This window comes from Onychostruthus taczanowskii, unplaced genomic scaffold (genome assembly GCF_017590055.1).
Source record: "Onychostruthus taczanowskii isolate IOZ18803 unplaced genomic scaffold, ASM1759005v1 scaffold48, whole genome shotgun sequence".
NCBI lineage: Eukaryota > Metazoa > Chordata > Aves > Passeriformes > Passeridae > Onychostruthus > Onychostruthus taczanowskii.
This window is the reverse complement of record NW_024502347.1, coordinates 795,480-809,951: the sequence shown is the minus strand read 5'-3', so window position 1 is coordinate 809,951 and position 14,472 is coordinate 795,480. Positions and strand designations below refer to the sequence as shown.

Below are 14,472 nucleotides of genomic sequence, written 5' to 3'. Positions count from 1 at the left end.
AGAAGAGCAGCTCCCCACCAGAGCAAGGAGATGTGCACAGAGAAACAAACTTAAGTAAATCCTGAATCCTAGAAAAGACTAGCAGCCAGCCAGCAACAGCATTCCCATTGCACTACAGAAATTGGCACCAAAGAAGAGCAGCTCCCCACCAGAGCAAGGAGATGTGCACAGAGAAACAAACTTCAAGTAAATCCTGCATCCTAAAAAAGACTAGCGGCCAGCCAGCAACAGCACATACATTTGCTGACAGCAAAATTACTAAGAAGGTACTGAAAACATATTATATTATCCAGCTATAACCAGAATTTCAAGTACAAGCCTTACCCAAAACCTAAATGGGTCTGCAGTTCTATTTGGTTTAGCTATCAAGAATTCAAATTAATATTTATTTGATAAACAGTTTTAGGGCTGAGACTGGGATTCACACTCAATGTCAAGAAACAAAGCAAATTTTAAACATCTTATTTAAGAAATTGTATTTCACCTGAGCTGGCAAATAGCTAATCATTAACTCACAGTTAAGTTTTCATAGCATTAGAAGTCAGTATCAGTTCATTAAAATGTAACCTACTGGAGTTTGCATTTATTTCATAATTCTAATAGCCATCATCCACAACTGTTACATCAAAAGTAACTACATGAAAGGCAAATCAAAGTAAAAATGTACAAGGGCATTTCATGGATTAGAGAAGAATGCAGAACAGAAGACACGCTTCTGAAAAATCTTCTCTTTTGCAACAACTATAGTGTAAAACAAAATGGCTTGAGTAGCTGAAATCCCCCATTCCAAGAGGATTTTCAGGAATGCAAAATATTGGCTATGGAATTTTATTTTTCATAAGTTATGTTTGAGAACACTAGCTATACAGAACATTACCATGCTAAATTTTGGGATTTGGGCTCAATACTTAAACTAGCAAAACAAGCAGGCATAAAAATCCTAGTATAACCTGACTTCATTTTTATGACTATTTTTTTGGTTAGGTAAAATACTTCAACCAAAAAAAACCCCACAAAAACCATCTCCAACACACTAGAATTAGTTAACTAGAAATAAACTAACAGAAAAATAACCTCAACCTATGTTCAAAGGTTATTACAAGAGTAGGAGCACAAACGTCACAGATGGAGGGCTAGCTTGGGAGTGGGAGATAGGGGTTGCAGGAAAATGTAAATAAGTCCAATATAAAGAACATTTTTCAGATGCCACCAGCTAACTTAAAGAGAGTAAAGGATTTTCCACACAGTTTTCAACTACTTTACATAGTAGCACAGAAAGGTTATTGAATTGCATGGAAGTGCTTCTACAAGCCACTCAGAGGAAACCAGGCAAACTGTGCTCTAACACCACTGAAGTGCTGAACAAAGTGGAATGGGGTCTGTCAAAACAACTGTCATATTCACATGGGCTTTAGCTTCCAGAGGGAAGGAAAACAACTGGAAAGAGTAGCAGTTTAAAAATGCTGTTAGTACTGAGGTTTGGTGTTCAGAAAATTGTGTGTGTTTGACTACTTGCACTGTGAAAAACCTCTTTTTGTCTTGAAATCTTTGCTGCTTCACTGTTAAAATAGGTGACAGAATAATACATTACCAGTGGTCCAGATATCTTGAAGGAACTGTTCCTGTATTAATTAAAATGTCCTGAAATTTTAATTCCAAAATGGTTTTATATGAAATTCAGAATCCTCCCTATAGATGAATCTGAAGACCTAATGCCCAGGTTCTGAGAGGTTCACTTCACTTCACTTCACACAGTAGGGTACCTTGACAGATGATGCAAAGAATTTCCTTTGTTTTAACTGACATAACTGTGGTATTCGGTCTAAAGAGTTCCCATAAGGCCAGTGATTTCTGAGGCATTAGCCAGAAAGCATGGAGGTTGGAGAAGACAGAGGTCCTGAGAGAAGCCATCTGGGAAACGCCAACTGATCAGTCATTTTCTGCAGCAGAGCCAGTTTCTTTGACAAAGTTCACACATAGTAAAATGAGAAATAAACTAACATGCTATGCTAGTTACTGCAGCTTCCTGGATCACTAATCCAAGATGCTTAATTTAAATGCAAGACAATCTGCAATGTAACTGCAACTGCTTAGTAGAGGAGCAGCAATAACTACAGCATATTTGCAAATGAAGAGAAATGCACATGAGAAAGCACAAGATGGCAAGAAACACGGAGGAAAAATGCCTTTTTTTTTCTTTTTTTTTTCTTGATTACATATTGTTACATCAGTTGTATTCACTGACTGTAACATACCTTTCTTAAGCTTCACTAATTTCTATTAATATAAAACAATATGGTGCCAACCTCTGTAGCCTTATTCAGAAGAAGTAATGAGTGCAAACAGAAATAATTCCACAAATGCACTTGTAGTCAATCCCATTATCCTAACAGTACTTTCTCCAACAGAAAAAAAAAAAAAAAGTAATACTTTTACAAAAGAAAAACTTCTAAAAGCAGCTTCTAACATTTGCATTTTTATTTAGAAGACAAAATTCAGCTTGCTCACTCCAGTCTGCTGCAACAGTGAGCTTAAATACATCATGTATTTACTAGAAACCTCCTTAACGGCAGATGGTAAGCTAAACTGGGCTATTACAAAAGATGACGTTTTCAATCTGTTTATTCTGTATCAGGAGAAAAAAAAAACAAATAAATTCTAAAATTATTTTAATACTTTCACTTCCTTGTCACCTTTTTTCCATCTCAGGAAAAGAGATAAGAAGTTCACAGGCCATATGTCATCTGTTGACTTTAGCAGCAAAATGCAGCCAAATGAACATTAAATCAGTCCCTTTGTTTCTTCTGACTCATCTGAATTTATATCCAGTCAGGGTTTTATGAGCATAAGCTTGTTTCAGAACCTGAGGTAAAGCATTTCTCTTCAACTGTAATTATTTTTATTAGTAAAAATTAATCTACAAACATCTTAATACTCTTGCCACAAACCAAAAGGTATGCATTAGTCAGCCATGGAAAAATTGCTGTTTCCATGTACACAACACAGGTAACAATCTGCACATACCTTTTTAAATCATGTGAAGATTAGTTTTTGCAACTGAAGGACAAAAGCAAAGTTCAGAGTAATGAGAAACGCACCATTTTTAAGAGGTGCCCTTAATGCATGTTTAATATTAAAAAGAAAAAAATAAAAGTATATGCTGATAAAATTCAGTTTGTTAATCAGCATGTCAAATTTCTGGTTCATTTATCTATCTAGAAGCATGTACATGTATAGGCCCCTACATACTGCTCTTCCTCACCAGTAAATAAAAAAAATTATCTTCTCTCTAACCAGATATAAAAGAAGAAAAATGTGTTGACCTTTCAGTTTGTAAATTCAAGTCACTTTCTAAAGTCATCAAAGGAGTCTTATTTCTTGAAATATGTGGGTTTAGCTTGCATTTTCTTTCTTTTGGGAAATCTGCAAGCTGAGTATGATCATTCATATGGTTCTCTGACACTGTGGAAAGTGTCATCCATCCCAAAGAGATCATGCAGATGGAAAAATAAATGATTAGGAGTCCAGATCCATACATGGCTCGGGAAGAATAGCAGTCAGGAGTGCATGCCCAGACATATTCCTGCGCCCTTCCCATGCACGCACACACACGATGACACAGAATGGTGGGGATTACAATTACAGTGGGTTTTAAAAGTTTAAACAAACTGGTAGACAGGTTGACTCGGTATTTATTTATAGGAGTCCTGTGCATGCTCAAATGGGTGCAACAGGGCCAAGAAGCTTTTCAAGCCAGTACAAAATTACTGGCAGAAGGCAGGACCCAACAGTTCTACATTCCTACACAGCAGCTGCCTGTCAAGAGAGGGATGCATGAACCTGTATCTAAATTTACTTTTGATATCAGCATATAAAAATCCCATTTTAGAATTGCTAGTAGAAAGGGAGTTTCCCACACTCATCTATCTACATTTTATTTTTCAAACCCACAGTTTACTTGCATAGCAAAATGCAAGTGAGAAATTTAAAAAAACACTTCAGTGCTGCTACTTTTTGTGTAACTTTTCTAATCATTTACTGGAAAATCTTGGGAGGGCACAGGGAGGAAGTGGAGGAAGTATTTAAGCGATATGAACTAATAATTATTAAAAAAATTATTTATAAAAATAAATAAACATTTACTTATCAAAGGCTTTGAAATGAAAGCATAAAAGCAGAAGCAAAAAAGTGAGTATCTATACAACAAATTTTAAGTCTTCTGGTGCCTTCAAACAACATGCAATTATTTTTATTTTTAGAAGAAGAGCATCAAACAGCAAAAATAAGTCACCTATATAAGCCATACCATACTAAACCAATTTCATAGCACATTAAGCAGTGAGCTACAAAACAGACCCATAAATAGGTAACAGATTGGGAAACAGAGGCAAAGACAGGTTAAGTCAGTTGTGTAATGCGGGAGCAAAGTTTAGAGCAGAGTCCAGGTATAGGTCTGTGGTAAGAGACTCCATATTTACAGGCTGGCTAGAAACGGATTACTATGAGAAAATGGCCAGGGGTTTTTTCCTAAACTAAAAGTCAATCAATCAACTAAAAACCTGAAAACTGTTAGAGCTTTATTCAATTTAATATAACTGAATTACTGAAAATTTACTAAAAAGTTGCTATTCCACCGAAACATTGTGATCGGTCATTTAAAATACTTATTTTGAAAAAACAAAAATATTTTTTTAAAAACCCCATAAATTACCAAAGTTAGAGGATGAAAACCTATTTAGTTCAATAATTACTGAATAGGCTGTGCTTGTATGGAAAGAGAAGTTGCTGATTCCTACAGAAAATTATCTGTTTGACCACTTCAGTTTGGGTTTTCCCTTTCTGCTTGACTTCTGACAGAAGAAAACTCAAGTTCCAGATGGCTGCAGATTCCAGAAAACTCTGAGAGGCAGCAATACTGCATTGTCCACTCCACATAGTTCCACAAGAGATGTGGAGCAGAACTACTGGAGAAGACAGTCTGCCCTGAGTGCAGTCATGGCCAGATGGAGCCAGACACCACACTGGCATCTCTTGGCTCTGCTCAAAATTTATCCTTGGAAAGATACTCCTGGCTTCCTACTCCTACACCAGCTGGGTATCCAGGGGATAAGATGCCTGAAGCTGAGGGCTCACACATCTGATTGTCCTAAAGGCTGCATACAGACATTTACTATGCAGACAGATATGGGGAGTCAGAATTATGTCAGCCTCTATTGTCTGCTACGTCCTTTCACCAAAAAATGCCCAGATTAGCTTTCCATAAATTCTGAAGGTGGGAGAAGCACATAGACCCTGCCATATCCACTCCATAAAGAAACAGAAACCACTTAGCTTAAGCACACAATGAAAACAGCTTCTCCCAATACAGATGACATTCTGAAACAAAGACAGATAGAACACAGATATTATTTTATCCTTCTTTAAGAGACAGCAAGATGGTAATAAAAAAGCTGAATATAAAAAAAATATAAAAAGCTTCTCCCTCTCCCTAGTGAATTAATGAAATTAGAGTGAAAAGGGGGGCCCAGATTAATGTTTATATAATAAAAACACTTAAGCAACTTTACTCATTTTAGAAAGCTACTTTATGTCATCATCACAAGCAAGGTTTCTACTTCAGAATCCTTACAGCAACCATTTAACTCCTTGGCAAGGGGAAAAAGAAATCTGCATTTCTCTGGTGAGCTTGATTTCCAATATTCATTTTTCAACCAGTCATTTTAATATTAAGCAGAATTCTAAAGAAATGCCCAAGGTACGTAAGTGGAACATTAAATTAATTTCTCCACATCTGTGCACTTCAAACATCCCATAGATAACACCTCCCTTCAGGAAAATACATTCTGTTACAAATAGAAATTGCTTTTATCAGGTTATAAAGGATATGGTCTCTACCTGCTTTTGACCTTAAGCAACTAATCTACAGAAGGACTGTTAGAACAAGAAAGTGCTCAAATCCTTTCAGTTGCTACCATGGACATGGCAAACACTATATGGAAGACCTCAATTTTTTGACATCTCAGCAAACTAAGACCTTTGCTGAACATTCCTGTAAAATCTAAATATTTCCCTTCTAGGGGAGGAGGGGACAAAGACCTCAGAACGCTCTGAAATAGTGTACTTCAAGTGCTTGCTCTTACCTCAGGGTACAGAGTGCTGGTTAGACACCGTTCAAGCAGACAGCCCACAGTGTACTCAGAGTAGTTTAAAAAGCCAAAAGCTTAGTACTCAAAGGTTTTTTCTCCAGTGTCTATCTCTATTAACCTCTTGTTCATAATGAAATGCTCCAGCAGCTAACAAAGTCAGCAAATCCTCCCTCCTCTTGTGCATGGCTTTCAGGAACGTTGCTATGCTGAAAAGGTAAAATTATCATTGCCCAATGACATGCAATTCAACAGCAAAATCCCACTCAAAATGGGCTCACAGGAGAACAAATGTATGGATTTTCACAGACTTAGGTCAACTCCAAGGTGTATAAACTGACACAATGCTATTCAAAGAAATAAGTAACCTAAGTCTGTACTTGTTTGAATCTTGCCATAAAGGTTGAACGGTTTTTAACTGAGAGAAATTAAGAGCTTAGCTAAAAAAAAATACCTAGAAAGTAATTTATCACCTTACAGCTACTCTCAGGCTACAAAAGCCAGACTCAAAATAACCCAAATACTACAAAATATTGAAAGATACACAACACTAAATTAGTTTCCAATTTCTAGAAGCATGAGTACAAGTCTATTTGGTGTTTGCCTCAATTTGAGCACTTTCCTAAAGCTGGACTTGTATTGGCAGTCTTAAACTGCTGTAAGTCTTGCATTACAAAGTTATACCAATTTAATCTTTTAAGAACACTTGCACTCCCTCCTAAGAATCAAAATAGTGCATTTTAACAATAAAATAACCAGATCTAATGACAGGTGATGCTGGAATGGCCTCTGTTGAGCTTTGTGCCACCACCTCCCGCCTCATGCTGCCTCTGCACCAGCTCCTGCACATCCAGCTAAGCCCTCAATGAGGTCCCTCCAGGACCTAACCCTGCAGAAAACAAGCTCTGCAGGTGAAAAGCTTTCTGTGACACTTGGTGTGGGTTTGACTCCCTGGATGAGCTCACCAGGAGCCAGGTAAGTGTCCCCTGCCAGGCCATTTGCAGGGTGTCACTGCCAGGTGGGGAAGAAGGGAAGGAGACGGTGTCCTTGTGGCAACAGCCATCAATGAGCTCAGCCCAAGGAAAGGACATCAAGGAATTCAAGTTGGCAAGTTCACATTGTTCACCACTTTTATCACCCTGTCATACACTTGCTGGCTACAGCTGATCTTAAAAATGATTTAACTAAAAATACCTTAGTAATTCTAATGTTTTAAAGTAACAAACTTGGTATTCCAACTTCTTTAAAAACCTCTTTGATTTAAGGCAGTAGTAAATTAAGATTTAAACAATGTTCTTCAAATACTTCTAAGCAAGTACTTAACCTCCCAGGTTTCTGTTTTTTCACAACATTTGTTAAATAAATTACAGAGGTCATTTCCATGGCTCAGGAGAATTTGACTAATATTATGATATTCTTGGAGAATCTAATTTTATTGAGCAATGAAATAAGCATAACATGACTTTTATGGATGTCACCATTTTTGGTCTACATCCAAATACAGGTTAAAAATAGTAAGAACAGAGTTATATTAAACCAAGAAAGTACAAGGTGTTTTGATGCAAAACTTGGTTTACATAAAATAGAAAAATACTTTTTCCAGCAGCTGTAAATCCAAACAGCTAAGAGAAAACCACCAAAACCTGTTCCCCATCTTAAGAAGACACTGAGGAGCTGGTTTTATGTATTATGCAAGAAACTGATTCCAGTGAAATTTCACCCAAGGTATACTTCTTAGGAGCAAAAAGTCAGAAGCATGAGCATACGAATAAAAATTACAGATAAATAAAAAATCTTGGTTAATCCAGGATTTAAATTGGTTGCTAGTTATATTAACCTCTAATTTCAAGTGCAGACACAAGGACACATCCAGGATAACATCAGGTTTTTTCTTACCATGGTCAAGATATAACTCTTTGACATGCCTGAACTTTTCTGGATTTCTGAAGAAAAAAAAAATTTAAAAGGCAAAGGATTCTGATTATACTTTTAAATCACTAGTGTATCAAAGCAATTTTTGAATGGTTTCCTTTGTCATACTGAGGCATCCCAGAATCCATCAGTTTACATTTATCTGCAGACCAAGAACACACTAAGACTTCACAAATTACTATTCTTCTCCCTTCTCAATTATGCCAACACCATTCAAGCATTATCAATCCAGAACCAAAAAACGGTCTTTTTCACAGCAGCAACCATCATCTCCCAACATTCCAAAAGAAAAGACAAAGACATTAGGCAATAGCTTTGCTGCAACTCATCAGCAACAGGTAAGAACTGTAAAGCAGCAGCATTAGTCACGTAAAACACCTGGTGCTAGATGCTGAAAATAACACCAGCAAGAAAATTCTCAAGGCTATTTGTTGTTATTATCTTAGATACCATCTTTATTTCCTATCAAAATAACAAGTTCATGTATGGCATTTAAGTGTATATGTAATAAACAGTTCCATGAAGAGGTATGTCTCCCATAGAGCTGGATATAGACTTTCCAGGTGTTCCTTCTCAAGCTGTAGCTAATCACAGCTGAGCACTCTGCCAAAGCAGCAGCTGACTCTTTAGGAAAGTATTAATTGTAACGTGAAAATCAGAATTGTATGTGCTTCCTGTTTTTTGGTCATGACTACTATTCCAAAGGCAAACCACACCCCCCTATCCCTTCCCAAATATACTAACATCTGGAATTTAAAACCTGAAACCTGCTCTGGCCACTGTTGTTACGTACTATAAAAAAATTAAATAAAATTCAGTTCAGAAAATGTAAAAACAACCAAGGAAAAAAGTAAAAAAAAAAAAAAAAATCCATAACAGAAACTGAAACCTGCTCTGGCCACTGTTGTTACGTACTATAAAAAAATTAAATAAAATTCAGTTCAGAAAATGTTTGTGACTTGTATTCCAGGCCTGCCTTACTTATTTATTTAAAAAAAAAAAAAATTGGCCTACAACCAAAAATTAATTCAAGTCCCCATTTACTATTAAAAACTCATTAATGATAAGTGACTGTAGGTTTCTGGACAGGCAGCCCTATTTTGACATACTGGGGCAATTATGAAAAACCAAAAATAACCAAAATAAAAGCAGTGACTTTAGACACAGATTACCATACCTAAGAGCATTGTCTGGCATATTAACCATCACATCTTTTCATGCCAAACATTCTAGTTAGAATGCAAGTGGAAGCAAACCTGTATTAGTATTCTTTTCATAAACCACAGTAGCACTTCACGTAATTACAAGGAGCAATGGAAAACTTTAAGGGGAAAAGGGGAACTAGAGACAAGGCAACTGGCTGCCCTTGTAATCTGCAATCAACTTCAAGAGCTACTTCAGGTCATGAGAAATTTCATGATGATAACTCTTTTATAGTTCTCTTCCCACGGTCAGAAAAAAATGCCACATGGAAAAGAAATACTCCATGAAAAAAATTACTCTGTCACTAGCTTTTATGCTAAGTTGCACGTAAGCCAAACAATGTAAAAGGGTATCAATCACTCTCCTATTTAGATGCCTTCTCAAAGTCATGTGAAAAGTTGTAAGAATGTTCAACCAACATACAATCACCTGTCTCACGTACTGTTTTTGGATATTGATATCTGCAATCCCTTTACCGGATCTGGCATCATTGTCCGAGCTCAGATGACTCAGATAAAAACAATGTGAAAGCATAGTTTGTTTTCATGTTGAAAGTCACAACTGGGCTCCTGCAACAATAACAGGAAGAGCTGTAGGGATCGATACGCAAGATTACTAACAGGGGCTTTTCTTGTCCTACCCAACAACACGCACGTGCAACGCTCCTAGGCAGGTATCACATGCCACACTTACCAGATCTCTGTGAAGCACCCAGTTTGCATGGAGGTAATGGATTCCATCGAGGATCTGGTAGAGTAGGGATTTAACCATAGATCTTGGCAACTGCATGGGCTTTTTATTTGCTTTTGAGGCACGGTGAAACTTGATAATATGCTAGAAATAAAACAAGTAGAAACATGAAGAAAGTTAGGTGATAGATAGGTGAGAAGGTTGGGTGTTTTGGGATATTTTAACTACTAACACTAAATAATGGAATGAGATACAGAGTTTGTTGAACTTTGGAATTAAAGTAATAGTGATGCACTCACAATTCTCTCAAAATTGTTTTTATTCTCTGAGTTGCTTCAAAGAACAACCATGAAATTTTTGTTAATATCTAAATACTGACTACTTACCTCCAGTAAATGGTCTCAGAGATTCTCCTTCCTCCTTTCTCCCCATATGGCATCCTCTTACCCTTGGCAGCTAGACCAGAACCTTTCAAACCAGGAGTATCTACCAGCAGGAGGACTACACTCTATGCTTTCATAGAGACTTTCCCTCCTCCTCTTCAAAAACACCCTGGCTAGATACTTGCAACTACTAATCATCCCAAAATCAGGATGCCAGTAGACAGATTAAATAAATATTTTAATAACTATTTGAAGGGGAGGAAGGTATAACTCCAAAACCCCCACACCGCAACATTTGGGTGAGATCACGTTCAAACATCTATAAATGGTCGTCTTCTTGCTCCCAATTTATGGCTGCATGCTTCACTGATAATAACAAACTGGTGGCTCTTGGATTACAGAAGTCAGTCTGCCCACTAGAGCACAAACACCACTTGAAAACATAGAATGCAGTAAAGGACCCCAGTATTAGTTGAAGGAATGAAAAAAAATTGAAAGACTGCTGAGAGATCATAAAATAGTCATAAACTAATTAATTCTAAGATCAATGTGGAAATGATGAGTGAGGTCTGGTCTTGCTACACTGCACAAGAAATACACTGGAGTCAGGCCATTCTACCTTTTCAATCCTCAGAAAGGTGGGGCTATGCAGGGCACAAATCCAATCTTAATATATGGTCATCCAGCAAACAACTAAATATGTTCATTCAGATGGGAAAAAAAAATCTCCTTTTTGAAGGCAATTCAACGAAGCACCTCAAATAACAAAATAGCTTTTAATTCTGTGTCTTTTGAAAGGTGGAAATGATAAAGGCAGTATGCATTTTTACTGAAAACAATACAAAATGCTAGAGTAGGACTATTCTTACCCATTTTTTAAAATATGATTTGTCTAGCTAAAGATCTTCTCCCTTCCCAGGTTAAAGAGGTAGCCAAAGGCTGTGTTTTAATTAGACCACTGCTCCCTCCTTTCACCATCCCCACTCCCCACCCAGTTTGTCACTACTGCTCCCAATGACAATGGGAATGACTTAATGTTTACTCATGGTAAATGCTACCTCTGGCTGTCAGCAGTACTGTAGCCACTGTCAAACTACTTAGCAAAAGCGTAAACAGGAGTGTTTAAAGAGAAGAAAGGCAGAAAACACCAAATGAATCAAAACAGTCTGCATACTCCCTATCAACAATGTTCCCACAGAGCCTTCCACTAGTAAATGTACAGTACTTATGCCTTTGTACTAAAACACAGTAGAAATTTACAGGATTGTCAGTTTTTAATATACTCATGAGGCTCAATAAACAAGACAAGCTCTTAGTACCTGATCTTCAGCTGTGCAATCACTCTGGAAACTGTACTGAAATACTTTAAGGGATTATTTCCTTAGAAAATTTTTTTTGTGATGTCACAAGAAGACTCGGTCTCGTAACTTCAACTAAGAATCCCTAGTACTACAATGCTCACCAGATAGCAAACTTCATATGTAATGCAGTAATGCTTTACAAACTCACAAATTAGTATATTTATTAATACAGCAAATGAAAAATTAAATACATAGGAACCAAAAGGCAAAGGTCATACAAAGAGGCCTATAAATCCAGTCCTGCCCTTTTTTCCAAGGTGCACGTAATCACTAGAAGGGATTTCTATACCCATCTAAAAACCATCTACTACCCACACAAAACATTACTCCTTAGGCACAGAGAAAATGAAGGAGTCTCATGAGACAGAACGGGACACAATTAACCACAGATGTGTTGAGGAAGAACAACACATGTGGCTCTGCCACCTCTGGAAGTGGGGAGTGAGGCAGCACCAGGTTGATGCCATTGGATTTCTATCCCTGCCCCTCCCATGTGGCTCCCAGTTAGAAAAGCTAAGGAAACAAGCTCCTTTCTTGAAAGGGTTATTGAATTGCAAGAGCAAATAAAAATGGATAGTTTTGCTCGAAGCAAGCAATATCACCACTAGGTAAAATCCAATTTCCTGCAAAATCAAATAAAATCTGTTGTTGCCAGCTTACTCTATGGAAGTTTATATCCAAAAGATTGCAACCATCACAGTTTAGAGAACTGAATAAAAGCTAAAAATATACTGCAGGGTCAGTAGTATAGGGAACTGAAAAGCTAGGTTTGCCCCATGACACTGGAATGAACCACAATGTTTGTGACCAAGCCCTACACTGAAAAGTTGTCTTAAAAAAAAAGTAGTTCATCCAATTTCTTGTAAGGAACTAGCCATATGAAGAAAGAACAACACACCTAACAAACACTAAACAACAATTTTAATGGCAGTGTCCATCTAAGAAATAGAAGAGCAAACAGGTGCTGCTTCAAGTACAGCACAGAACAGCCAGAACCTTAGACCTAATAAAGGCATGGAATAATTTACAGGAATTACAGACTGCATTTCCCGTTTCCCAGAAAATTGATCTAACCACCAGTCTACTTCAAAAGTACAGTTCTCTCATTCAATATGTCTTTTTGCTGAATATTAAAATTAAGACTGTCCTGTGAGTTGAGTACAAATCTGAACCATGACAGATATGAAGCACGTTCTGTCTCTCTCTCTAGGGAGCATGAGATGCACTTGGACACTGCAGTTTGTAACCTTTAGGTATACTCAAGTGCTTTGCTGAATCTTACCCCTAATGAATAGCCATTAAGGACAAAACATGAGGACTTCCACAATCCAGGCAAGTCAGAGGCACATTTGTAACAAGACAATAAGAAGAGGGTCAAAAAGCTTCAGTATTCCCCGTGTCTTTTTTCACTGCAACTCCTTAAAGATAACTCACATATCCTGACAGATCACCTGGCCAAAAAAGCTGGAAAACACCCAGACTCATTCAGCAAAATTAATGAGGAAAGTTATTGTCAGTCCACACTATACCAGTTGCACGCTACAGAACAGAAACCCATCCACAATGTTATGCAGACATAAATCCATTTTAATTAGTTCATTAGAACACTGCAAGCTCTCTTCTGATACACTTAAAATCTTTCAAAATTAAAGAAGAACACATGCCATAAGAGGTAAACATAACTCCAAGCAATATTGAAATCTATTCAGCAAAAGTAACCATTTTCCCTTTCTGTGTATCCATATTTCTAATTCCTAAATCTTAAAAACATGCTGCCACTGACTGGATCCCAAAAATGGTGTGAGCCAATTAGGTATTCACTATTAAATATTAAATATAATGTAAACATTTTTCTATTGCATGTCCTATTTTGGTTTTAATTTAAACAAGACAGCAACTTTATAGAAGTGATTTTAAGTCTTTATTCTAAATTAAATTAATACTTCACTGACCAATATTAAAGTACACATTCAACAGAAGCCTAGGAAAGCAAGGAAGGTAAAATTTGCTGCTTGCAGTACCTGGGACTATTGGTTTTACTTACTAACTGCTTATTCCCCATTTTTGACTTTAAAAAGAGTAATAAAATTTCAAAGAAAACTGGATGAACCACATTATTTTAGTAAGTCTTCAGTAAGATTCTAGCTCTTGCAAAGGCAAGACCATAGCAATGATAAAAAATGAAGAGGAGAAACAAAACCAGACATTTGGAAATAAAATCAAACAATATTCAATCTAGGAGTTTGACTGCTTTCTTCTATGTTACCTAGTGCATTGAAATTGCTTTGAAAGCTGGCTGGTGAAGAACTATGTGCATTTTCTAAATTCTCCACCACAAACAAGGCAAACATAATGCATAACAACACAGAGCAAATTCAAATCCCTAGGATTTACCCAGCAGTTAAGTGAGCATTCAGTAAGATGCTAATTTTAGTTGGCTTCCAAGTCTCTGTTTGTGTCATCTCATTCCCAATTCCAAGAACTACTGTTCAGTGTGACAGAGGTTAAAACAAGCAAACAAACAAGTCAGACCTAGAAACTTTTCACCAAAGTAGGAAGCCAGCTAACAGAGGGATTTTATGCATTTCTGACTAAACAAAGTCACAGTGAGCTCCCACCTCAATATACATGAGATAATGCATAGACACAAGCCTCTAGAAAACCTGACTGCTTGAGTTCCACTGCTTAAGGCAGTGCTTGTTGAGAATTACATGCATCTCCTTCAAACTGAAATGCAATCACACCAATGCAGATGCCTCT

The 14,472-nt window shown here is 37.0% G+C and overlaps 1 protein-coding gene across 1 annotated transcript in view; it reads right to left on the bottom strand.

The window, feature by feature from the left end:
* The window catches only part of CDK19 (cyclin dependent kinase 19), a 121,056-nt gene that overhangs the window by 54,489 nt on the left and 52,095 nt on the right, over positions 1–14,472 (bottom strand). The window contains exon 4 of the mRNA XM_041414840.1: positions 9,972–10,112. Within this exon, the coding sequence (XP_041270774.1) occupies positions 9,972–10,112 (141 nt within the window). The remainder of the gene's footprint in view (positions 1–9,971; positions 10,113–14,472) is intronic.